At 47.6% G+C, this 26,049-nt stretch overlaps 1 protein-coding gene across 1 annotated transcript in view; it reads right to left on the bottom strand.

The window, feature by feature from the left end:
- Window positions 1-8,928: 8,928 nt before the first annotated feature.
- LOC104386395 (zinc metalloproteinase-disintegrin-like NaMP) overlaps window positions 8,929-26,049 on the bottom strand; it is a 22,893-nt gene continuing 5,772 nt past the window's right edge. Inside the window, exons 4-24 of the mRNA XM_009994998.1 lie at window positions 25,490-25,568; window positions 23,572-23,648; window positions 22,123-22,318; window positions 21,587-21,649; window positions 21,104-21,175; window positions 20,522-20,691; window positions 19,223-19,307; window positions 17,911-18,041; window positions 16,897-17,074; window positions 16,261-16,350; window positions 15,480-15,675; window positions 14,712-14,814; window positions 13,989-14,145; window positions 13,310-13,390; window positions 12,662-12,740; window positions 11,608-11,698; window positions 10,694-10,793; window positions 10,400-10,462; window positions 10,024-10,101; window positions 9,049-9,117; window positions 8,929-8,961 (exon numbers count right to left, since the gene is read on the bottom strand). Coding sequence (XP_009993300.1) covers window positions 8,929-8,961; window positions 9,049-9,117; window positions 10,024-10,101; window positions 10,400-10,462; window positions 10,694-10,793; window positions 11,608-11,698; window positions 12,662-12,740; window positions 13,310-13,390; window positions 13,989-14,145; window positions 14,712-14,814; window positions 15,480-15,675; window positions 16,261-16,350; window positions 16,897-17,074; window positions 17,911-18,041; window positions 19,223-19,307; window positions 20,522-20,691; window positions 21,104-21,175; window positions 21,587-21,649; window positions 22,123-22,318; window positions 23,572-23,648; window positions 25,490-25,568 — 2,191 coding nt within the window. The remainder of the gene's footprint in view (window positions 8,962-9,048; window positions 9,118-10,023; window positions 10,102-10,399; window positions 10,463-10,693; window positions 10,794-11,607; window positions 11,699-12,661; window positions 12,741-13,309; window positions 13,391-13,988; window positions 14,146-14,711; window positions 14,815-15,479; window positions 15,676-16,260; window positions 16,351-16,896; window positions 17,075-17,910; window positions 18,042-19,222; window positions 19,308-20,521; window positions 20,692-21,103; window positions 21,176-21,586; window positions 21,650-22,122; window positions 22,319-23,571; window positions 23,649-25,489; window positions 25,569-26,049) is intronic.

Here is a 26,049-nt window from a genome sequence, read left to right as displayed (position 1 = left end):
CCAAATCCAGCAGCTCTCACTTGGCAGAGGCAGTTTGGTCAGAGCCTCCCACTTGCTGCCTTCCCCTCAGATCCCTTCTGCATAAACACAGTTTGCTGAACATGTCAAACCCCCCTGAGACAGCAGGGCTGGGCAGCTCGGAGGCAGTTTCCTCCTCCCAGGAATGCATCTTGCCTTCCTAACAAGATGTGATGTGTAAGCTCAGCAGGACAAACACAACCAGCTCTTTTCATTCTGAGTAACACTTTCTAACAGGTTTATTCCTGGTGTAGACAGGCAACTGCTGGCCCATGAATTTTTTAAACTAACATTGGAGCTTCTCCTCCTACGTCCTGTGGGGAGCTCTGCAGATGCTTAGAACATACATATATGCAACTGTTCTTTTGGTTTGGGTTGGGTTTTTCCCCCCTTTCTGTTGGGCATAATTGGGCATCAGGAATTGAACAAGGCTGCACATCTTGCCAGGGAAGAACCAAGAATAACACTGCACATCTTTCTGGTTGTGGCTGAAGTTTGTATGTTTGTGCAGCAAGGTCCTCACATTTCCCCTCATGTTCTTTGCCTGTTTCTGGTGGTTCTTTCTGGGGATGCTGGAGTATCTGGACATGGCTTGTTCCACTTCTCATGTCGTTTTCCCTGCTGTGATGAAGACCTTGGGCTTGGCAGGGTGAAGGTGCTCTGTAAGGCAGCTCATGACTGTGATGATGCTTTAGAGAATGGGAAGACTCTTATAAGACCTAAGCATGTGCTTAAAACTAAGTGTATCTTAAGAGCATAAGCTGCTTCATGCTTCATGGATCCTGGCTATAAAGGATGAATGAACAACTTGATTAACACACATCATAGAAAGAAATGAGGTTGATCCCAAACCCTAGTGCTGTAAAAACTTTCTGCAGTGAAGATTTCCATGTTTTGTTACATACACTGAGTATCTTCTATAGATGAGAGATGGCATGAAATACCCACTGAGCTGTGCTTTCCTGGGAGTTCCATGTGGTGGCTCCAGGGAGACCTTAGAGCAGCTTCCAGTGCCTGAAGGGGCTCCAGGAAAGCTGGGGAGGGACTTGGGACAAGGGCAGGGAGGGATGGGATGAGGGGATGGATGAAAACTGGGAGAGGGAGATGGAGGTTGGAGATGAGGAGGGAATTCTTTGGTGTGAGGGTGGTGAGAGCCTGGCCCAGGTTGCCCAGGGAAGCTGTGGCTGCCCCATCCCTGGGGGTGTTGAAGGGCAGGTTGGATGGGGCTTGGAGCAGCCTGGGCTGGTGGGAGGTGTCCCTGCCCATGCAGGAGGTGGGATCTGGATGAGCTTTCAGGTCCCTTTCAACCCACTCTGGGGTTCTGTGATTTGCAAAGCAAACCTTGGCTGAATGGAAGGGGCTGTGCCCTTAGTGACAGGCAGATGAGCAGTGCTGGCAGTGCCAGCCCAGGGGTCTGTCTGCTGAGATGCTGCTGCCAGACCCTGCTGCACCTCCCACAGCTCCTGCAGGGCCCAACACCACCAGCTCTCACTTGGCAGAGCCAGTTTGGTCAGAGCCTCCCACTTGCTGCCTTCCCCTCAGATCCCTTCTGCATAAACACAGTTTGCTGAACATGTCAAACCCCCCTGAGACAGCAGGGCTGGGCAGCTCGGAGGCAGTTTCCTCCTCCCAGGAATGCATCTTGCCTTCCTAACAAGATGTGATGTGTAAGCTCAGCAGGACAAACACAACCAGCTCTTTTCATTCTGAGTAACACTTTCTAACAGGTTTATTCCTGGTGTAGACAGGCAACTGCTGGCCCATGAATTTTTTAAACTAACATTGGAGCTTCTCCTCCTACGTCCTGTGGGGAGCTCTGCAGATGCTTAGAACATACATATATGCAACTGTTCTTTTGGTTTGGGTTGGGTTTTTCCCCCCTTTCTGTTGGGCATAATTGGGCATCTGTCTCACAAATGTCTCTGCTGCTTGGCATGTTTTAAATTAGTAATGAGGAGGTGCTACCATTCTGATTGCAGCAGTCCTAATGATGGCAGTGATGAAGTAAATGAGTCTAACCCCATGTCAGGGTGGCTTTTAAGGCAAGGAAATGGTGACATGAATAAGGAATAGGTGTGACATCAGTAACACAATCATTCAAGGGAAACAGAACCTGTGGTGTTGGTGGGAATTAGAACTCCTCTTGTTTCTGACAGAGGTCTCTTGTTTCCATTCTGGTTAAATTTAAAGACTTTTGGTCTTATCAGTGAGAGAGGGAAGTCTGGCTGCACGTCTAGACAGGCTGCTGAGCCCTGTTGCTGAGTGCACAGTTACATCCCCCCCTTCCCCTCTTTCTGGGGGCTTTGCCTGCCTCGTGCTGCTCAGCCCTGTGCTTGGGAGCAGATCACTCCTGTCCCTGGGCTGCTGATCCAGGCCAAGCCTTCAGGACAACCTGGAAGGCTGAGCTAACCCACTTCCCATCGTGACCCACAGACCAACTGCTGAACACCCCAAAACCTGGAATTCCCCACTCCCCCTGCGTGTGTTCCTGCTCTGCACAAACAGGGAGCAATTCCAGCAGGCTATCTAAGGTCTCCTGTCCTTGTTTGTCCAGCTTTTCCTGCCTCCACTCTGTGGTGGATCATTAATATTTCAGGTCTATTTTCCACTCTGCTGGGTGCCTGCAGCACATGCCTGATTCTGGCATGAAATATTCACAGCAAACTGCAACTATCCAGAGGGCCAGTGATTGCTGGATGAGTCAGGCCTAGGGGGTCCCACTGTGGTTTAGATCTCTCCCTCTCCCCATTTTTGGGTGCTGGGTAGCTGCAGTGTATCTGCACCTGTGAAGGGTTCAATTTCTTTCCAGTGAGGGTGGTGAGAGCCTGGCCCAGGTTGCCCAGGGAAGCTGTGGCTGCCCCATCCCTGGGGGTGTTGAAGGGCAGGTTGGATGGGGCTTGGAGCAGCCTGGGCTGGTGGGAGGTGTCCCTGCCCATGCAGGGTTGGATCTGGATGAGCTTTCAGGTCCCTTCCAACCCAAAGCAGTCTGGGATTCAATGATTTGTTTTCCTTTGTAGGGCTGCAGTGTAGGGATTGTCACACAAGGACCAATCCCAGCAGAGCAGGGTTGTCAGTAAATGGTGTGTTAAGAGAAGTGGCAGCATTGAAGGTGTTTAATAGACACTTGAGTGTTGTCACTGCAAGTCATTCTTGCTGTTACAGCCTAGGCCAACGTGGGCCCCTTTGTGTGGGCTGGTAAAAATGCACAAAAAAGAGAGTGGAGACCCAGGAAGGTCCAAGCAGTGTGGAGGTGAGAGAACCTGTCCCAAGGGCTCAGCCCAGAGATGGGGTTGAGTCTCCCCTAGGCAGGCAGCAGAGGCAAGAGAGGGCTTCTGAGCTTTGAGAGATGAGTATGGGAAGAAGAAAGAGGAGCTGGTGTCCTTATTTTGAACATGGAAAGCTGAACCACAAGGAATCTAAGGCTGGAATTGAGTTTCCAGGTGAGTGAGCTTACCCTGCTGGATGAGTGGAAGATGCTAAATTCTTCCCAAAAGCCAACCCTTGATTGCAGCTGCCCAGTGCCAGGAAACCTGCCTGCTGGGCTGGGAGTCAGCACTGGGAGTGGCAGAGGTGTTGTTGCCCTGAAATCTGGCTGGAAGCTGCCTGAGCAATGTCACTCAGGTAGTGGGAATATTTTTGCTGTTCTCAGGTGGCTGTGTCAAGAGCAAAGGCCTCGTGAACAGGGAATGGAGAGGGGAGGCCTGGGAAGGGATGTGGGAAATTCTGTTCATCTCTTCCAGTACCTTGACTGGGAGGCTACACTATATTTTATTTTTTTTCTTTTCTATTCAAGTCATCTCCTGGGCTTTCTATTGTTACAAAGCATCATCCCAGAATGGGCCTGGGTAGCTGGGATTCTTGGAGGAGCTAATTTAGAAAACATGTTTAGCAATTCACTGCAGATGGACCCTCTGATGGGATTCAGGGACATGTCTCTTCATGATAGCTGCAGAAAGTAGCATGGAAAATACATTTCTCCAGTGCACTTAAGGACATGAAAAAATAGCCTTAGTGTGTGGCAGAGCAGCTCCCTTGTTCCCATGCATGAACAGCTGTGAGAGAGGTCTTTGCTGTACCTGCAGCACAGAGGAAGTGTACCTGAGCTCCATCCTCACCTGGGCCTTGCCAGAAGAGCTCTCCAGTCTTGCACCACATTTTTTGGCTGCTGAAGGGGGGATGCCTCCTTTTCTGAAGCCCTTCTTGGTGTTGTGTTGTTCTTTCCATTGTTCCTGTGCTTGGTGCTGTGCACTTGGGTCTATTCTGTCAGGCATGTGACCAAGGTTTCCCTCTGGTCCTGGGTCTGGTGGCTTAAACCAATCCCATGGAAACCACTTCCCCTTTTTTAATAGCTCTTGCAGACACATTTATCAATATTCCAGCCTCTGCTTTTTTTTCCCCTGTGACCTTCTAAAGGCTGGGGCCATGCATTAGGTGGAATTATTTATGGATCTCATGTCAGTAACAGCCTGTTAATATCTGTGCCACTTTTCTGAGGATGGCTTTAAAGTGATCTGGGGGGGCCAGGGCAATTGCTGGCCACCCCACAGCCACCCCTGCTCCTTTGCCATTTCCTCAGCACCAGGGGAAGAAGATAAGGAGCATCCAGCAATGCCATACTCAGGGAGTTATCAATAAACTGATGATTAAAGGCTGGAATTTCTCAGCCACTGGTAAATAACACTAAATAGCTGCTGGTTGAGGTTCCCATTTATTGATATTATCAGCCAGTTCAAAGGCCATCATGGTAAGAGCCATTTGAGATGCTTTAGGCCCAGTTGGGTGGTAGGGACACAGCAAGGTCTGAATTCTTAGTGTCTGTCAGCTAGAAAACCATCAGTATTTCCATGAGTTCTCATCTATTTGCACACTGGTGGGTTCAACCTGCAGCCTTTTATTCACTTATTTATGAAGATGGCAATGATTTATGTAGTACTTTGAGGCTATGAAAGATGTCCTGGCATAAGGAACCAAAAGGGGAAGCAAGCTCTTAATTCCATGTTGCAAGTGACATTTATTGTTCGTTTTGATAAGGGCTGGTAGGACAATGTTTTGTCTCCTGCTCAATAAAACCTGAATCAATCAGGACTGGGTGGGTAGAGTTTAAAGCATGTCTTGTCTGTGGTGTCATGTTTGGAAGGGTTGGGTTTAACCTATTTATTAGTTGTCTGGAGCCTGGATGTCTGACAATCTGAATGTGCTCCAATCTCCTGGCTCTTCCTGGCTGATGCCATCCTTGTTAATGCCTCCAGAATCCATCGCCCAAGGTCACAGGATGCAGTAAATTCAGCATTGATTGGTTGGAGGGGATGGCAGAGATCCCATAGCAAGGAAGAGAAGCTCCTTTTCCATGCCCCATTGCCCTCTAATGGCTGCTGTTGGGTTTGCACGGCAAAGGGAACAATTCCCAGGAGCTGGTTGGGAACTACTGAGGAAATGGGGTCTGTTGTGGTGGTTCAATGTGTGGGCCTTTATTTTAGGAACCCCCCCCAAAAGTGCTCACAGTGAAGGTTGGTTTGGGGGTTTGGTCTGTCTTGGTAACACCATCCCTTAGAAATGGAGGGGAAAGAGGCTGAAAATAAACAGGGAAAAAGGTGTTTTTCTTTTCTTGTGGAGTTAAGGGGAGATGGAGGAGTGAAATGCTCACTGGTGCTAAAAAAACACACCCCAAAACTAGTGGTAAACTGTTTGGTTTGGGGCTGGGAGCAAGAGGAGGGTCTGACGTGGAGTTCAGGCAGTGTCAGGTGGTTGGGATTGATCCCCCTGTGCCTGGCTCAGTTTCCCTTCAGATTCAGTTCCTTTTGGTCACTCAGTTTTACAGGCTCAGGCCTGGAGTGGAAGGATTCCCCTGGGAATGGGAAGGGCCTGGCAAACTCTGGGCTGGGAACAACCTTGACATGTCTGTACCACCAGCTGCTCTCAGCCTACCACAACCAGGGTGGGAATGAGCTGGACTTCAGGATTCAGAGCAAACTTAGTGCACTTGGGTGGAAAGGGTGAAGAACTGACCCTCTGGGGCTGGCTGCTTTGGGCAGCTGCAATGCTGAAGAGGTCTGGAGGCTTTTTTGGGTTCGTTTTCCTCTTGCAGTAGAGGCTTTTCAACAGCAGATGTCACGTTTGCATCACAGGACAGGAGCTGGTGGCTCCACCTGAGCCCCTGCCTGCAGGGACAGAACATGTGGCTCCATCCCAGGAGATGCTCTCACCTGCCCTGCAGATGTTGGGGCCAGGACAAGCTGGTTTGAGCCAGGTCAGAACCAATTTTCTTTTTAGTAGTTTTCTTTTCCAGTTTAGCCTCTTCTAAATAACCGCACTCTGTGAAAGTTAAACCTGGACAAAGCTTTGCCCAGGGCACTGGTGGAATTACCCTCCCTGGAGGTGTTCATGGGCATGGTGGGGTTGGGTTGACAGTTGGACTTGAGAGGTCTTTTTAATGGTTCTATGAAAGCATAAACTGCTCTAGGTGTGTGCTCTGATATATTTTTCTTTGTTTTCTACTGCTGAAAAGGGCTCCTCAAGCTGTGCTTGGGTGCTGGGTTTGGACACAGGGAGTGTGCTCAGATATTAAGGAGGTTTGAGCCCATCCAGGTCAGATTGGGTTTCTGCAGGAGAAAGGAAGCCCAAGCTCCATGATTTGGGAGTTCAATCTGAAAGAGGAATTAAGATAAAGCAGATTTACAGGCTTTATCTTCCTTCAAATCTCTGTGTCCTTGGAAAAATCACTAAGTGGGAAAGGTTGGAAACCATGAAAAAATAGATTTTAGGGTGGCAGTAAAATGGTGATGTAGCATCAACCCTTGTTATAAGTGGAATTCAGCTTTACTGGCTGACTTGGCAATGCATGTGAGTGATCTTTTGGGAGTTTGGGAATGATCAGTTTGGGAGTTGTAGGGATTTGGCAATGTTCTAAATGATCCTTTTTACATTGTTGTCCTGTGTTTCATGTGCCAGTGATCTTTAAAAACGAAACCAACAGTCTCCAGTTCAGGAAGAATACTTGTAATATAGAAATCTTTGTAAATACATTAATTACAGTTCAGGGAAAAAAAGTTCTGGATCTTTACCCTGTAGTCAAATACAGACAGATGAACATCCATTTCTGACTGGGAGAAAGAAGCAATGATTCAAAGCAGAAAATGCTGTGCTCTTCCAATAAAATCTGGCCTAAAACAAAACCCCCACCTCATTTTTCACACTATTTCCTCACCTCTGTGTTTTGCAGAGCAAACAGCACTTGATTGGCAACCTCAGATCCAGCCTAGCCTAAAAGAAGTGGGGGTTTTGGGGTTTGATGTGCATTTCTGTGCCAGAGGCACTGCCAGGACCAGGGAGAAGCAACAATATGGTCTTGTGTTCAGCACCCCAACAAGATGTCAGGGTTTTTCAGCAGGTGAAATCTTTTCTGCTGCTGGTTCACCAGCTTGAGTAGAAGGTTCCAGCTCCTCTGAGGAGCTTTTTCAAAGTCCCAGTAGCCCTGGGGAGAGCAAATAAAGGTGAAGGTCAGTGTGCATGGACTGACCCTGGGCACAGCTTGGCAGTTTGGGAGCTCTGGGGCCTTCTCTAGCCCAACCATAGGCTGGAAACTGCCTCCTAAAAGCCCCACTGTAATCCTTTTGCATCTCCTCATTTTGATCCTGATCCAAACCCAGATCCAGTTCAAACTGGAGCCTCCATTAAACCTTGAATACTTTGGGTCCAGGACAGTTTTGTTTCTCTCGCTCTTTTTTTTTTTGTTTCCCCTGGTAAAATTTTGTTGTTGTTCCTTGAAAAACACTTCTTTGTGCTTCAACTTAAAAATATTGATGCCAGCCACATGAATGATCCCAGGGCCAAGGGTAACAGTGGCAGCAGTGCCAGCACCAGGCCAGGAGTGGGGTGCAGACCTGTGCCAGTGTCAACAGAGCCAATGCCAGCAGGCAGAGTGAATGAAGAACCCTCAGTAATAAACCAACCTGCACAGGCTCATGCTCCCATGCCATCCCATAATAACAACCCCTCTGCCCAGCCTGGTTCTCATTAGGAACTTCAGTAACACACTCGGTGCAAGAGCAATTAAACAAAAACACTGAGGGGTGTGTGTGTGTGTCCTGGAAGGGAGAAAGACTCTTATTTCTGGAGCTGAGGGGCACTTGAAAGAAGAGGTTGAGGATGTTGTTGGCTGGGCTTGTCTGGATCTCCCTGTCCCAGGGAGCTGCAGCTCTTGCTACCCCAGCACAGCCAGAGCTCTGGGAGCCCTTGTGAGCAGCTTGACTTTGCTTTGGAACATTTCTCCAGTTCTTCCCACTCCCCAGAGGAATCTTGTTTAACAGGTAATCTAAAGATTAATGGGAGAGTCTGATCCCAAAGGATCTTCCCAGAAACGATCCATTTCCAGTGCTAGTTCAGCCCTTGACACAAACTTCCCTCCAAAGGGCAGGAAGGAGTTTTCTTCTTCTGGAACTTGCAATTTGCAGGTGAAGGGAGAAGTCCTGGAGGGCTGGCCAGGATCCAGGGATGCAGTAAAACTGTACAATTTACACAGATACAGTAGCCATCCTTTCCCTGATCCTCTGAGCTCAGTGCCCAGGATCAGGGCATCCCTGTGCAGCCCCAGCTTGGGGTGCAGCTCAGGAGTTAGGGTGTGGGAAGCAGTTCTTGTGACTTACTCCCAGTCCACACCTCAGTGCAAGAAGAGATTCTGCTTTGTTTCCTTCTGGACAGTAGCTCAGTGTTGTCACCAAAGAGCTCCTCACTGTTTGAGAACAAAACTCTTCCTTTCAAAGCAGCTGGCAGTCAGGTGTTCTTTTTTTTTGGTTTTTAAAGAGAACAGGAAGAGACTGTCTTGGTTGTCTTTGCCAAAAGTGGAGGAATCAAGGGACAAACAAATTGTCCCTGAAAAGTTCAGGTCTCTTGATGGGCCCTGCTGCAGGAGCTTCATACCCTGGGATTAACTGGAGGTTTTAAAGCCTGTGTGAAAAAGAAAGAGTTTATCTGGTGCAGTTTTAATGAGTGACACCCCAAAAATAATTGCAGCTCCCAGCTGAACTCGGTTACCTTTGGTGGAGGGGGGGGTGGAGGTTTGCCTTTGGGAAGGGGGAGAGGAACAGGTTTTCTCTCTGGTGCCTGTAACAAAAAATAGAGTTTAAATGTCATGAGGCTTTTCCTGCCTGAGCAGCTGCAGAACCTCCTCTAACCTCAGCTGCTGCTACTCTTACCTCATGTATTTACTACAGCATTTTCCTAGAGGAAAAGCTGGGGGGGGAATTAATCTATCCAAGGCACAGCAGGGGTACAGGTCTCCTTTTTGAGAGGAGCACTGAGCTGTTCTCTCTGTGTAAATCCATCTGCATCAGGGATCCATGCCCAGACAAACTGCTTGGGAAGGTAAAGCTGATCACGTGCTGAGGAAAGCAGCTCTAGGGACTGTGGGATTTCAGTGTGGTTTCAGAATCAAGCTGATAGATGGTGGGTTTTTAATTTAGTCCTGATCCATCATTCTTCATGCATTTAGGTTCTGGTGTGAAGGTGGCTTCTACACCCTTGTATCAGCTGGGCAGGGGGCTCAAATGTTCTCATGGCAAATATTTAAGGGAGTTATTTTCATTTAAGTAGGATGCTTTGGGTTTATTATTGGCAATCCTTGAGCTTTCTTATTATTTTTTTAACAAAACTATGTATATATATGCACATTGGTCCTCTCAGGTGACATCTTTAGAGACTAGATTTCCACAGCCTTCTGTGGTAACAAAGATGCTCATAATTTGCCCTGAGTTTACATCTGAAATCCCTGTTGGTTTGGGCTCCGTGTTTGTCCATGAGCTAAGGAGGTGGTTTTGGTGCACAGGGCTCCTTGGCACAGACCAGGAGTATCTTGTGCAGTTCATGGCAAAAAAAAAGGTGACTCCTACCCCAAACAATCTGTGGTTTGAATGTCTGTGATTTATTAACAAATCATAGAAACTGAAAATGCTAATTAGCATTTAACAGCCATTGGCAACTGAGCTGAAAGATGTGAAATGTTGTACTTACAAAAATCTCTACTGTGTGAGAAGAGCTTGGTTTGGTGGGTGGAACAGGAGGTGGGGGACCTTTTGGTCTTAAGGCAGGCTGTAAAAGGAGAGAATATAAACCATATTGACCCTATTCACACATTGTAGATATGTGCAGCTGCCTGTTCCCATGGGAATGTGCAGGCTTGTGCTCTATATAGTGCATTCATGGATGTGTTCATTCCAGAAGCAGGGATGCTCTGTGGCCCTGAGAGCACAACCAGGGCCTTTCCTGGAGTGCAGAGGTGTCCCCAGCCTTGGGGATCAGGTTGTCCTTGTGGGTCTCCCCCCGTGGTGTGAACTGGGATGTGCCCAAAGCCAACAGGAAAGCACAGAAGTTCCCTGGAAGTACTTACACTCCGGGCTTGTGGTTTGTTCCCCTGTGGTGGAGGTACAGGCAGAAGCTTCTTAGCATTCATCTGAAAAAGGGAGAAGTTCAATAGGATGGAAATCACCTTGTGCATTATCTTTTACTGCAGGCAGATTAATCTGTGACCCAGTGCTCACCCCATTCCTGTCCTCTCAGCCCAGACCAGCATTTTGAAGCCCTTTTGGGAATGTAAAGTGCTTGGGCTGTTGCGTGTTGATGTTCCAGCCCCTTGGTTACAGTCCCAGGGTCTGTACAGCTGACCAGCACCTCCTGCTCTTACCTTCTGAGGAGGCACTGCCAGGACAGGGTGTTCTCTGCATCTTTGTTCTTGATCCACAATGATTTGGTTTGTGGCTCCAGGTCTCCTTCTGATCTGGCACCTGTGCAAATATTACACAGACATGTAAATCTTACCCTGACTGAAGGCACAAAGCCTGCTGAAGCTGAATGCCTGGTGGGGTGTTACAGAGCCATGGCCTTTATTTCTTTGTCCTCCTCATTTTAATTATGTAGGATTAATATTGGGAGCTACAGTTTCAAGTCTTCAGTCCTCTCTCAACTATGGGAGTTCTGTAACACCTCAACAGCAGCCATGGACCAACTTCCATGTCTTTCCAGTGTCTAAATAATAATTCATGGAATGGTTTGGGTTGAAGAGACCTGAAAGCTCATCTAGATCCAACCCCCTGCATGGGCAGGGACACCTCCCACCAGCCCAGGCTGCTCCAAGCCCCATCCAACCTGCCCTTCAACACCCCCAGGGATGGGGCAGCCACAGCTTCCCTGGGCAACCTGGGCCAGGCTCTCACCACCCTCACAGCACAGAATTCCCTCCTCATCTCCAACCTCCATCTCCCTCTCCCACTTTTCATCCATCCCCCTCATCCCATCCCTCCCTGCCCTTGTCCCAAGTCCCTCCCCAGCTTTCCTGGAGCCCCTTCAGGCACTGGAAGCTGCTCTAAGGTCTCCCTGGAGCCTTCTTTTCTCCAGGCTCAACACCCCAACTCTCCCAATCTGTCCCCAGATCCTCCAGCCCTTGGATCATCTTTGTTGCTGTCTCTGGACTCTCTCCAGGAGCTCCATATTCTGATGTTGGGGGCTGTTTCCTCCACCCCCTTTGCAACCCCTGGCTTCAAGCTGTGCAGAACCTGCTTGCCCTGAGGGACTTTTCCCCCAGGGAGGGGTGGGTGTTACCTCTTCTGGAGCCCCCGGCGGTGGATCAGCAGCACTGCTGCCATCGCTGTGCCCGCCAGCACAGCCAGCACACCGGCCACGATAGCAAAGCCTGTTGGGGGGAGAGGACACAAGTTGTTGTTTCATAGAATAGAACATTTCTTAGCAGACCCACTGTGACTGCTTCTCATCATGACCATTGGTAAAGTCATTTTATTTCACAAGTTCTAGACCCTCTTTGTCCTCACTGTTGCTCCACCTTAGGGCTTCTCCTGCCACAAACAGTGATGGAAAGGAACCTCTTCCTGCCTTTTTTACCATATTTGAAGACTGTGGTTATTGCCTTAGCTGTCCTTGGGCTAAATTCGAGCTCTTTCCATCTATCCTCCAAGATCAGATATCCTTGTTATTCCTCTTACAGGGTGGTGCCTCAAACTGGGCACAGGCTTTGGGTGCTGCATCCAGCTAAGGCATCACAGCTTTCCTGCAACAAAGCTCTTCTAAAACCTCAACCAAGCCCCACTATTGAAAGCTGAGAGTGCTCCAGGGAGTGTGGAGAGAGAGCAAAAATATTTAGTGACGAAGGCTTTGATTTTGTTTTCTCCCAAGCACCTGGAAATCTGTAGACAGTCTGTTCCCTCAGAGGTAGGTCAGATAAAGGCAGATGATAAGAAAAAACTTGCCTGCCTGCCCTGCAGCAAAACCTCTGGGAGTTTGTCTCCCCTCTGATGTGACAGTGAGCTAACCTGGTGTGCTTGTTATCTTGGGATGGAGGAAGAAAAAGCCTGATGCTCTAAGTTATCTCCTGGGTGCATCACTCTGGCAGCTTAGAGAGAAACATTTAGATTGCTCTAGTAATTTTCTTAATTCTAAGATGATCCTTGAGGTCCCTTCCAAGCTGGTACTCTGGGATTCAAGGATTCACACGTGCTGCAAAAGATGCTCAGAAATGCAAGAGCCAGGTCTGTGATGTTTGCAGAGGGATGATGTGGCAGGCAGGGGAGGGCTGGGTCCAGGCAGGGGGGTAGGACAGTACCCCAGGACAGTCCCCAGGGTCTGGCCATGCAGCACTTACTGGTCACTGCTGAGGAGCTCTCACAGCTTGGGGGGGCCCAGCCCTCTTCACACTGACACTTCAGCTCATGGTCACACACCTGTGGGAGCACAAAGCCAGGGACATCTTCAGGTTGGAAAGGAGTGGAGCTGGAATGCCATGGCATTCCAGTGGCTCTGCAGCAGGGTCCTGGGACATGATTGCAGCTGGGTCTGGAAACCCCCCCCGTCCTGCCACTGGGACCAACATTTAGCACAGGGAGTAGCAGGTGAAGGACTGTCTGCTGCTCTGTGCCTTTTGCAGGGGGTTCTGCAGGAAAAGGGACAAGACACAGGCAGCAGAGCCGGTCCTCACATCTGTAGCTCTCTGAATGGGATGAGCACAATTATCCTCCCAAAAGAGAAGGTGACTTGGAAGAGAACAGCTGGGATACTGGGGCCAGGCCAGACACTGAATCTCCTCTCATCTCCTTAGCAAACATATTGATGCTGCATCAGGTTAGATTTGCTTTTAGAAAAGTAGAGGAAGCTTCTGACTCCACAGCTTTTGCAAATTCCTGTCCCAGTGACTTCAGTACTGCCCTCCTTAGGGTCTGTAGCTCATCTGCACCATTTTCTGGTGTGATTTTTGTTTTGAAAAAGAGAACAGCATCAAATGCTCATATCTTACAGCATGTCCAGTACACTTGGCTGAGCAGTTGGTCGATCGAAAGACTTCTTCAGCATGGACACATTCTCCATTGCTGCACACCTGAAAGGTCCAGGACAAGTGGTCAGAGTGCTAAACAGCTTTCAGAACATGCAGACCTGGCACATTATTGTGTCAAGTGATGAAGTGTGAAAGGAAGCATAGAAACAGGTCTGCAAATCACTGAAATATACATGAGGAGTTTGATAGGTGGGTGTGATTTTTCATTTGACCTTTTGGGGGATTTTATAGCCGACGGGAGTGACAAAAATGTACAGTGCTTTCCAGTCCTTAATCCTTCATCCTTCCCTCCCCAGGCAGAAATATAGGGCAGAAAAATTTGATGTAGCACTCTGCACATCAATAATGGAAATAATTAAAAATAGTAATACATGAATGACCTTTTAACCCTTCACACAAAGCTGTGCCCACGTGACAGCCAAGCACAAGGAAATGGGACCCACAGCAGTTCCTGCTTATTTTGCTCCTGGTTTGTGATAGATGTGGAGCAGAAGGTCTGGCAAACCAGACCAGGAGTTTCATGTCCCTTTCAGTCTTTTTCCCTCTTTAAAATCTTTCTTATCTGGGGAAAGAGCTAATGATTTAAGCAAGACTGAAAGAGGGGAAAAAATAAGGAGAAGAAAAACTTTTCTCTACTAACCATCCCATTCCCACACTTTGTTCCATTGAGAATCATCCCTGGGTCTACTTCTCCACTTTTAGGAAAACTTGATTTGCAGGAACCAAAAGTCACCATGTTCCCATCCTGAGGCATCTCCTTCCCACCAGTACAGAACAACTTTCCACACATGATATCTCTGGAAGGAGAACAAGAGCTGCTAGAACCACAGCACAGCAAAGCCAGCTGAGCTCCTTTGTCTTCAATTTTGTTGGGTCTGTACAGGAGCTCCAAAGGAAAAGCTGCAGAAAGGAATTTTGTGGTGTTTCCAGGTGTGTTTGCAAGTAGAAGGTGGCAGGTTCTTCATTCCTTTTGAGCTTATTAGGGAGCCCAGAGCACTTTGCAGAAATGAGTGTTGAACTGACCTGCAGTTTCCCACCCCTGCCCTCACCCTCTGAATTTCACCTGAGGTTCCAGTTCCCTATCCAAAAATCCCTTCCTGTCCTTACCTGCACGTGCCTGCAGGCACAGGCACCATCCCCAGAGCAGGTTTGCACCTGGATTTGGACACACTTGCTCTTTTTCAGACTGATCTCATTTGGAAACTACTTTTCTTAGGATTGGCTTTGACCCCACGATGACGAGACGCAGGGACATACAGGCCTACACCAAAACTAGTTCACTCTTTTTGCTTCTGGATGTTAATTGGAATAGGAATGGCCTCTCTTCCCAAACCCCAGCAAGTTATGTAACACAAGTGCTTACTTTTTTTCACACGGGATGTGACTACCTTTCTCTTTCCTGCAGTATCCATAATAGGTCCCTTTCTCGTTCATATCGTAGCAGGAAGCAGCACCTTCTGTAGCTTCTGTGAGAGGAAAAGGCCATGGGATTAGTTTAGGTTCTCTGCCTCTCCAAAAGAATTTTCAATTTCTTTCACCTGTTTATGAAATGGCCTTTCCCAGTGAAGTTGCCCATGGGTCTAACTCACTCTCTCTGGGCCTTTGGGCATTAATTCTGCAATGTTGTTGTGTACCCACAGCAGAACCTTCCCTGTCTGTCCCTTTGTCTGGTACAATCCTTTAGACCTTGCCTAGGAGAAGGGACAGAGTCAGGACTGGAGATGGTTTAGGACGGGGAAAGAGGATGAGCCACTTTTGGAGATCTAACAGCATGCTAAATTGGGGCATTAATTTGAAATACAGACATTTCCTCTTCCCATCAGGTGAGGAATTCTCTCTCCCCCAGCTCTGGTGCAGGGTTCTCTTCAAAGCATTGTGCAAAAAGAGGAATAGCCTTTAGCACTTCCCACTTCTCTGGAAATACATTGCATTGTGTGCTCAGAGCTTCAGCTCACATGATGCTCATCACTTACAATATGAAAATAACAAGTGTGCTCCAAACTAGAACTCATATAGCTCCCCTGCTCCTGAGCACAAAAGGCCTTTGATGACTTGCCAGCAGACAAAGCCTCTCTCTGTCTCTTTCCTTGGACCAGGGCAACCTTATTTTTCAATGTTGAGTTGTACTCACCTGGTCCAAAAGCAGCCTTGCACTGGCTTGCTCGGGTGGGACAGTTGCCCATGTAGCAGTACCCTTCCCCATAGTTGCAGGGGTGGCCATTCACACGGAACCGATCTGCTGGGCAGGTGGCAGAAGAGCCAGTGCACATCTCAGCCAGGTCACAGTCGTGCTTAACTGCTCTGCAAACTGCTCCTGATTTCTTATACTGAAAGGGGAGAGCAATGCCAAGCTTAACACACCTCTTCCTACCCTGTGAGAATCACACTGAATTCAACCCAAGGAAAACAAATCTCATCCTCACTCTACAAGTTGCCTCACTCTACAAGTGGCCCCCTTTACAAGGGGTCAGATCCATGTCTGATGTGAAGTTGGTTATGTCAGTTGACAAGATTTTTTGCCTGGTTGTACCTCAGCTTTCCTTTCCAGGAGAAAATGGGTAAAATTTCTCCAGGATGCTGAGAAATTGAGTGGACAGTTGTGGTGTGGTTCAGGATGGACAAAGGGTGCTTGTCTTACAGTAATTAAAAGTAGAATAATGGACTGGTTTGGGTGGGAAGGGACCTGAAAGCTCATCCAGATCCAACTCCCCTGCATGGGTAGGGACACCTCCCACCAGCCCAGGCTGCTCCAAGCCCCATCCAACCTGCCCTTCAACACCCCCAGGGATGGGGCAGCCACAGCTTCCCTGGGCAGCCTGAGTCAGAGAACTGGTTCTGGTCTGTGGCTGTTTCCTCATGTGCAGGAAAAAAAATCCCAGGGCAAAGGAGGGTGAGATGAAAAGGGGTCTTACTTGGCAGTTCTCACAGCAGTCTCCATGTGCACACAGGGCCCCAGCTGTCAGCTTGCAGGTCTCGGGCTCACAGCAGTCGTTTGTGCACTCCTGTGACAGAAGGAGAGGTCAGGGCTGGGGGGCCTCCTGTGTGGGGCTGGGGTACACCTGGGTGCCCTGTGCCAGGCTCTGGCCCCTTCAGCACTGCCTCTACCCAACCCTCCTGGCCAAGGGAGAGCAGGGCAGCTTGGACCTGCACTTGGATCTTCTGAGCCCCGTTTTCAGCAGCAGCCACGGAGCAGGTCTGGTTATGAAAGTGCTGCTGGAAGATGAGCAGGGAATTTGCTGATCTCTGCCCAGACAGTTCAGTATTTGTGGCTTTTCCCCGTTCTGGGTTCCTCTGTCAGCACAGCAGGACAGACCAGGCTGTGGTCTTTCCTACCACTTGCCCTTTGGAGGGAGGGCTGTGGTGCAGCTCAGCAATTTAACCACAGTTCCGGCTGTGGTGCAGCTCAGCAATTTAACCACAGGAATACAGGAATATTTCAACTACCTTTGAACTGGCTGCCTCAAGCTAACAGGAACCAGCTACTGTACAGCCTGAAAACAAATCTTTGCCTCTTCCAAGTGTTGTTTTATTCCCATTTCTGAGGATACCTCAGGAGTGCCACAGTCACATTCCTCTCCTCTTTCCACAAAGCCATTCCCACAGGTTGGAGGTGCAACGATGCTGCTTGTATCTGGGATGTTAGTTAAGCATTTGGGCATCTCACTCAGCATGTATTTCTCAAAACTTTGGAGGCTGCAAGAGCTGAATTCCTTGGGGATGACAGCACTGTGGTGAGAAAGCAGGGGGATTTATGTTAGGTCAGCACAGGCAAGGAAACACAATTCCCTTCACAAGATAAATGAAACAGGTGACCATCCCCCAAACTATTGGCTCCAACCATCTTTCCAAATATATATATGAATCATTATAATGGCTGTCTCCTACTTAGAGCAGGAAAAAATGTGGCAACAAACAGATGAGAAAAAAGAATTAATGTATTGAATTGTAAACACTGTACAGAATAAATCCCACACCCCAGAGATTTAAGGCTGGTCCTACACAATTTGTGCCTGGCTGCTTCAGGCATTAGGAATTTCCCTCTGGGTTGTCCAGCTCAGGGTGTTCAGCTAGAGCTGAAAATGGAACTAAATCCTTTCACCTGGGAGCTTATTGAAGGTGCAAGCACCTTGTGCTGTTCTCTACATCCTCATGGTGGAGAACGAAAATATACTTGAGGTAAATTTTGGGGAAGCTTTTTTGTCTGAGATCCCCCAGTAGTTTCATTCTGTCATCATTGTAAAGGAGAAATGAGGTCTGGTTTAAGGTGCAGGCAAAGCAGATATTATCCAAAGCAAATGTTACCCACACATGCAAAGCTCATGTTATCCAAAAGGGACTAAAGCTTTTTTTCTTTGCTTTGAGGTTGGTTTTGTTGGGTTTTTTTGTGTAATATCAATCTGGGAATATCTTAGAAGGGCCTGGGATGTCTTCATTTTCTCTGCTGCTTGAATTTGAATGGAATAATCTCGGAGGATCAAAATAATTACAGCTCCGTTTTGAAGTCTGGCAGCTTATCTAAAGTTCATCCTCAAACTCCCTCACCTTTGTGTCCAGGCTCCTACCTGACAGTGTCTGTCATGATACAAACTCTGTCGCCACAGGTGCAGGCATCGCCGTCGTGGTTCATGCCCAGGTTGTGTCCCATCTCGTGGGCTATGGTAGCTGCAACTGCAATTTCATTTCTGTTGTGGTCCTGTGGAGATCAGAACAGGCTGTGATTTTTATGGAAGCCTTTTAGACCAAGCAGGAGCACCAGAGAAGCCATGTGGATGTTCTCCTCCAAGTGAAATGCTCCTCACTGCTGCAGAAGGACTGATGGTGTTCAGTCCCCACATGCAGCTATTCCACAATTTCTGCTGGATTATATTTTGATAGCAAGGAGAAGATGCCAGTAAGGAGCAGGAGAAAATGGGTATCATTAGTTTTGAAATGAACATGAGGCAGTTAGCCTGCCAAGTAACCACTGAGTGTTGAGGGGAACTGAGTATTGGAGACTCCTGTGTGAGTATCTGCCTCTGCTCAGGGTAATTAGGGGGTGCAATATAATTATTACTCATTACCCCATGGTAACTATCATGTTATGTGTGCACAGCAAGGAAGGGCAGGTGCTGTGCTCAGTCTTAGCTTTGTTTTCTGCTGCTTGGTGGCAGAGGAGAGGAAAAGCCCTGCTCTTTGGAGTGAAATCCATTTGTGTCTGCAGCAGAGAGGGGGTGGGAATGCAGAAAGCACCAGACACAGTGTACTGGTCCTACTGGTGGTGCAAACTATGCTGCTGCAAATTGCATATCCCCAAGTTGAGGAGCATTCTGGTCATCCTTGTGCTGTGGGGAAGCTGGAATTTCACGTGGAATACTCCTTGTACCAACAAGCCCAGCCTTTCAACCTGGGTGCAACAGTGGAGTTCTTGGTCGTGGTGGTGAAGTTTTGGACCTTTGCTCCTGGTTAGGCTGAGGTTTAAGTGCAGTAGTTCAGGCAGCTGTAATTAAGTGGCCAGAGTGATGAAGTGCTTTCTTACAGAACCTGTTCAAAACAGGTAACCCTGAAACAGAGGCACAAAATCACTTGTTTCTGTCCTTTGGCTCTGTTTGAGCCTGGTGCTCCAGGTTTTTGCCTGAGTTAGGTGTTGGCATTTAGGTAACAACAGACACCAAGCTTTGTGTGTGCTTTCTGCTCCCTCTGCACTTCAGTGAGAACAAAGTCTGTGACTGAATTTTTACAGTCTGATAAAACCACCATATGAACCAGACAGGGAACTGAAAGTGTCATATACCCAGTAATTGTTATAAATATTCTTTGCTGACTGAGTGAAAAAAAAAGCCAACCCAAAACAGAGAAAAGCCTTTAAAAAAGAAAAGAAACAAAAATCAATCAGACCTGAATAATACCTGCAGAAAGTGAATCACTGCAGATGGTTTTTACAAAGGCTAATCCAATGGTTGTCCCATCAAAGTCGTGGCCCCTGGAAGGAAGAGGAAAGGCAGAGTGAAATGCTGTGGTGTGACCAGCAACCAAGTCTGCTCTGGTGACCTGGCTGATGCCTTGAAGCAAGTGCTGGTTTCCAGCTCTGGTTTACAGCCCTTTTTTAATCCAGTGTTTGAGGACAAGCTTAAGATGACTGCAAAGCAGAAAAAAACCCTGAATACACTTTTCATGTTAAATTTTGACTTAAATTACAAGGCTGCTTATCAGACTCAAAAGCATCTGTTGGAGGGAGAAGAGCTTGATATGAAGTGCTTGAATCATAAAATCATTCTGGTTAGAAAAGACCTTTGAGATCATCTAGTCCAACCATAACCCAAGTCTAAGTGCTCGGGTTGAGTCAGGACCACTGGCCAGGAGCCAGAGGAGCCCAGTGGGGCAGTTTAGTTTTAGTTTGGCCACCTGCATTTCCCAGCCCTTGAACTTCATGTTGTGTTTCCTTTGGTGATCAGAACATGCTGCAGTTCTTAGGATACTCAACTGTTCTGTGACCAGAGCAGGGAAAAGGGGAGACTGAGATGTGGCAAGTGATCTCATGGCCTGTTTGTCCAAGGATTCATCTGGGAAGATCAGATACTGTGTCCTGGCAGGTGCTCCAGGACAAACATATCAGCAAGAAACAAGAGCGCACACTTCTCTTTCTTCTGGAATTAGTACAGCCCAGTCCTGGAAAGCAGGAGGTCTGGCTGAGTACAGAGAGCATCTCTGATGGGCTGGGGATGGGTTTTTAAAGAACACATTTCTTGAATGTATTTGGAAATCATAGAATGATGGACTGGTTTGGGTTGGAAGGGACCTTAGAGATCATATAGTCCCAATCTCCCTGCATGGGCAGGGACACCTCCCACCAGCCCAGGCTGCTCCAAGCCCCATCCAACCTGCCCTTCAACACCCCCAGGGATGGGGCAGCCACAGCTTCCCTGGGCAACCTGGGCCAGGCTCTCACCACCCTCACACCAAAGAATTCCCTCCTCATCTCCAACCTCCATCTCCCTCTCCCACTTTTCATCCATCCCCCTCATCCCATCCCTCCCTGCCCTTGTCCCAAGTCCCTCCCCAGCTTTCCTGGAGCCCCTTCAGGCACTGGAAGCTGCTCTAAGGGCTCCCTGGAGCCTTCTCTTCTCCAGGCTCAACACCCCAACTCTCCCAGCCTCTGGAAATGGGAATGCAAAGAGGGGACAGGCTGGTACACACGTGATGAGCTGAGCGTTGTCGTTCCTTTTCCTCGGCAATAAATCCGAGAGGCGCCACTTGGAGAAACTGTCCAGAGTGGATCCAGGGACACTGCTCACTTTGCATTTGTCACCATCTGTCCAGATTTCAAAGCCAATTAAAGCCACGTAGATATTTATGGCCTTATAAACCTGCAGCAGGGAAACAGTGGTGCTGAAAAATGCCACACGTTATGAAGGCTTTTGAAACCAACACTTATTCTGGGAATGGCTTCATTTGTCACTGCAATCGAACCCACTCCAGACCTGATGGAATCTTTTCTGCACTTTGGAACAGGAACAAAATGCCCAGAAACATGACATTTTATTCCTCCCACCTTAAAACTATCTATGAAAAATGGCTTTAAAATACTTGATCATTCCAGCAATAGTTTTTGAGGAAATTTGACTTGTAAAAGAAATCAAGATTTGAGGATCATTTCATTGGTTTGGAAGCATTTCAGTCATTCTCTGCAGCAAGTGTTGAGAAAATAATTCTAAGAACAAAGAAAACTATTATAACATGACTTCTATTGGGATTTCATTTGGCTGTGTTTGCTCTTACCACATTGATGTAATTGACTATTCCAAATATCCTTTGTCTTACAGTTCTAACATCTTCATCATACTTCTTGTACTAGAAAAGTAAATGGAGAATGTCAGGAAAAGGAGAAGGGGGGAAAATGATTTATCAGAAAAGAGAGACCTGACAGATTATTGCACTGGAAACCACACCCTGCCTGGTCTACTTAGTGTTAACTTCTCCATGTAGTGTTGGATCAGACAAGGTGTTTCAGGATCAGGCTCTTTCAAAGAGCAGATCTGTGTGTAGGGTGGAGAAGGGGCTGGGCTGGTGTTCCCTGAATTCTCCTCATCTCCAGCTGCCATTTTCAAAATGAATCAACCTTAGAAAATCCTGTTCCTCACCAGAGGGGGTGATACAACCTAGGGTAGGACTGGTGTGGAGGTAGGGACAGGGTGAGCGGTACCTGCTTTGGAAGGCTCAATTCTGGCTGGTCAAAGGAGGACAAATGATGTCAATACTCACCAAAGTGTTGTCTGCCACCATGTAAAGCTCCAGGTACTTCTTTGCTTTCAGGTAGGCTTTCATCTAAAGAAAAATATGCCTTTAAATTACTTCTAAGGCTCAACCTTTGCCATTTCCAACCCATGTATTAGGTACAAGAGTGTTTTTTTTCAGCCAGGCTGTTTAGAATGGGACTGCCTTGTTTTAAAACCATGGAAGATAGGCTAGATAGTAAAATTATCCTTCAGATTCTGAAAGGCAGGCTGGATGTCTTAGGAAGTATTTAGATGTTTAAAGATTGGTGAAATTCAGATGTGTAATAGGGCACCTATTAGTATGTGCAGGGGGACTTGATTTGGGTGGTGCCTCTGAAATCCCAGCTCTGTGAGATTTTGGGCTGGATCTTTCAGATCTGGTGGTGCTTCACTGTTGGCAATGGCTTCTCTCCTGCAGGTGCCCCCAGACCCAGGAGGACTTGTGCTATTCACAGTTCTCCTGCAGCCACAGGTTCTATTCTGAGGTGTGCTTGCTGGGCTGCTGCTTGGTCAGGTACTTACTTCTGGACTGTTGCTGGATTTGAAGAGGTCATTGATGGGGTCATCTGAATCCTCTTCCCAAGTATTATTAACCACACCACAGGTTTTTATGGACTTGTCTTCAAGTTTCTCATACTTGTAGACTGCATGTTCATCCCTGTCTGAGGTTCCCAAGGGTTCAATGAGGAACTTCTGGCCACGTGTCTCAAAATATCCACTAGGAAAATGAGGTACATTGTGATCTTTTGGATCCACAGGACTGAGGTGACAACATTATCTCTAACAGTATTTAGCCCAAGTGTACAGACCTTCATCATAGAATCACAGGATGGTTTGGGTTAGAAGGGACCTGAAAGCTCATCCAGATCCAACCCCCTGCATGGGCAGGGACACCTCCCACCAGCCCAGGTTGCTCCAAGCCCCATCCAACCTGCCCTTCAACACCCCCAGGGATGGGGCAGCCACAGCTTCCCTGCCCAACCTGGGCCAGGCTCTCACCACCCTCACACCAAAGAATTCCCTCCTCATCTCCAACCTCCAGCTCCCTCTCCCACTTTTCATCCATTCCCCCTTGTCTTCTTGGCACACCCAGAGGCAAAGGGACAATTTGGCAGCAGGCAGAGAGGACAGCAATTGAAAGAGCAGAAATCAAAGCTGCTGAGTCAGTGGGAAGATGTGGTTGGTCTGTGGGATCTAAGTAGGAGACTCAGTCCAAAAGAAACTGGTTTAGGAATGAATCAGATTTAAATTTGGAGGGTTCATGTTAAGAAAGGTGATTGAAGAGTGACTTTCAGTTCAGTGGGGAATTCAAAGATGTGTTTTCAACTTTCATTGTGCTGAAGAGCTGTGAAACATTGAAAGGAATTAAGAGAGTTTAATCATTTTGAGCAGCAAATGGCAAAACAAGTAGTTAACATGTAAACTTGACAAGACAGACAAGAAGTGTTCACCAGGACAGTCTGAGCTTGGCAAAGCCCCACCAGCCATGGGGAATGTTCTGCTGCAGCTCCTCAGTCTCACCCTGCTGTGCTTCCCCCGTGGCTCCAGTGATCAGAAACCAGCACATTCTGCTCACTGAGCCTTAAATACAAAAACTTGATCTTCCTGACCCTGTAGCACTGCCAGCCCTGTAGCCTCTGCAAGTGTCACATCCCCAAACCTTTACTGGAAGCACCACCAAATGCTGGGGTTTGTGACTGGATCTGATCTGGAATTGCTCATATAAATGTATCAATACTGATGGTTTAGGTTCCAGTTTATAAACTCTGAAACTGAAGTAGAAAGGTAACTTTTTTCTCCCTTTCCCTGCTGTGTTTTTTTGTTAAACTAGTTTCCTTGTACACATGAATAAATGATAACACCCCCTTATTTACATTTTGATGCTTTTAAATGGAATAATTGAGGTTGGATCACTTCTCCTCATGGTTATGCATGTGCTGGTACCTCTGGGGAACCAAACTTCCATCTTACCTTAGACCTTGGCAAGTGCTGATGCTTGCTCTGGAATCAGCATCATTCTGAATGTAACCTTCATAATAACAGTGGTCCTGGTCAGAAGGAAATAAAAAACCCCTGTCAAACTGGGTCATGTCTCAGTGGCTGCAGTGAACTGGCCTAGATCCAGTGGTTTCAGGAGGTGCAGCTACTTTTGGCAACCCCAAATGATGCTGCCTGAGGAAATCTCACACTAGGAATTATTCAAAGGGGAAAAGCTGGTGACATTTCCCTGTGTTGTTGTCATCCTTCAACACAGAGTGACCCAGATTGTGACAGATCCCATCAGGGTGGGCTCTGGTCAGTGCCCAAAAGTACATTCAAATAAGGAGGTGAATATTCAGTGCTCAAAATGAAGCATGTGCTGATGTGCTCTGCTGAATTCAGGCCCTTACCAAATGATTTTCTTGGGGCCAGATTTCAGGGACACACCCTTTAATATTAACCCAGCAATTAAATGTATTAACTTCAATGAGATTAAAATGCACATATTCTATGAGAACCTATGATTAGGGGGAAGTTTTTGGTGACTTAATTGACTTAAGGATCTGAGGTCTAACGAGGACTTTTGTGTTCAAAGAGACTTCAAAGTCACTGAGGTTTGGTGGAAAATTTTACCCATGGCATTTTAGGGAATAGATTTCTGAAGAGATCTAGGAGGCAGGATTCAAACCTGTCTGCTCTGTGCCTTTTGTTTTCTCCTGGGCCAAGGACACCAAGGAAGTGACAATTAGTAGAGAAAGAAGTGGAGAATTACTCTTCATCTTCTGAGGATACAGGAGCAACAAGTCCTGAGATGACAAAGTAGGAATATTCCATCTTTTTTCCACAAAAAAAACCCCCAACTGAGGATTCTTAATTTCACTCAAGATCCTCCTGTTCTGGTTCATGGTTCCATGACAAGGAATATTAAGCTTTGTACTCCAAATTGCATGGCATGACATTGGACAACAAGCTCCAGGTGAGAGCTTTGTGGAAGCTGAGACCCAGGAGTGCAGAGTTAATTAAAAAATAACTTCTGCAAGGACTGACTTTGTGTCTGGAGCTGAATAAGTGATTTGTCATGGCTCAGAGAAAGCACCTGATAAGGTGAGCCAGGGAGGAAATGTGACTTTATCTGCATCTATGATCTCATGGTGATTAGAAGGTGAAAGCAAAGTATGGGTTGTGCAGTGAGCAAAGTCAGGAGGGCCAAGTGAGAAGGAAGTGGGATGGCCCTGGCTCCACTCCCTTTCCTGACAAATAAGAGAGATTCAGCTCAGATCATGTGTTCATCAGCCACCAAGGTACAAAGTGGGTGGCTTTTTGAAAGCCCAGCTGTGTGGCTGCATCTTGGCAGGTGTGGAGATGCCAAAGTCTCTAGTTCCATAGAGTCATGGGATGGGTTGGGTTGTGAGGGACCTGAAAGCTCATCCAGATCCAACCCCCTGCATGGGCAGGGACACCTCCCACCAGCCCAGGCTGCTCCAAGCCCCATCCAACCTGCCCTTCAACACCCCCAGGGATGGGGCAGCCACAGCTTCCCTGGGCAACCTGGGCCAGGCTCTCACCACCCTCACACCAAACAATTCCCTCCTCATCTCCAACCTCCAGCTCCCTCTCCCAGTTTTCATCCATCCCCCTCATCCCATCCCTCCCTGCCCTTGTCCCAAGTCCCTCCCCAGCTTTCCTGGAGCCCCTTCAGGCACTGGAAGCTGCTCTAAGGTCTCTCTGGAGCCTTCTCTTCTCCAGGCATCTCCCCTGTCCCTTCAGAGGCACCAAAATTACAGGGCTTAGAATCTAGATTTAAATATTTTCTTTCTCTCTGCTACATGCTGTTACTTCATGGATCTGTGACTCCCTTTCAAACCTCCTCAAGACCACAAGCAGGAGGGCAGAAAACAGGTTTTGTTACCTTGATCTGAGGACTCGTTGTTATTTGTTGCCCATCATCAGAATAAAGGGTTTCAGTGTAGTCTCTAGCTAAGAGATTCCTGCAAAGAGTCCAGGTGTGGTTATTATTCAAAATGAGTTGTAGTTATCTAGAAATGAGGCAGTTGCTCAGCGTGTAAAGTATGTGGGGAATTCTACTGATTACTCAGGTTGTTATTAGTATGGAAAAACAGGGAGCAGAGCTGCAGGGTGAGGGATTCTGCCTGTTCATAGTCCTTGCTCAGAGTGACACTGATAAAGTGAGAGAGAGAGAGGGATCTTCACTGTGCAGAGGTCACACCAACATATTTGTCCAAGCCTTTTGCTCACAGCTTTTTAATACCTTGCCTCTCATCTTTGTCATCGTTCTGTCTGAGCAGGGTTTTCTAACCACAGTTCTGTGCACACACGTGTTCCTGCACCTTTGGAGGGGGACACGGTGACTGTGGAATAAATTCCTGTGTCTCTGGGTGCCTTTGGGTCTCTCATGAACACTGAGGTGTGCCAGGGCAGGCCAGGTGCTGCAGGGCTCTGAGCTCTCAG

The sequence above is a fragment of the Chaetura pelagica genome, unplaced genomic scaffold (genome assembly GCF_000747805.2).
Source record: "Chaetura pelagica isolate M959 unplaced genomic scaffold, ChaPel_1.0 scaffold383, whole genome shotgun sequence".
In the NCBI taxonomy this organism is placed as follows: domain Eukaryota; kingdom Metazoa; phylum Chordata; class Aves; order Apodiformes; family Apodidae; genus Chaetura; species Chaetura pelagica.
This window is presented reverse-complemented; position numbering and strand designations above follow the sequence as displayed.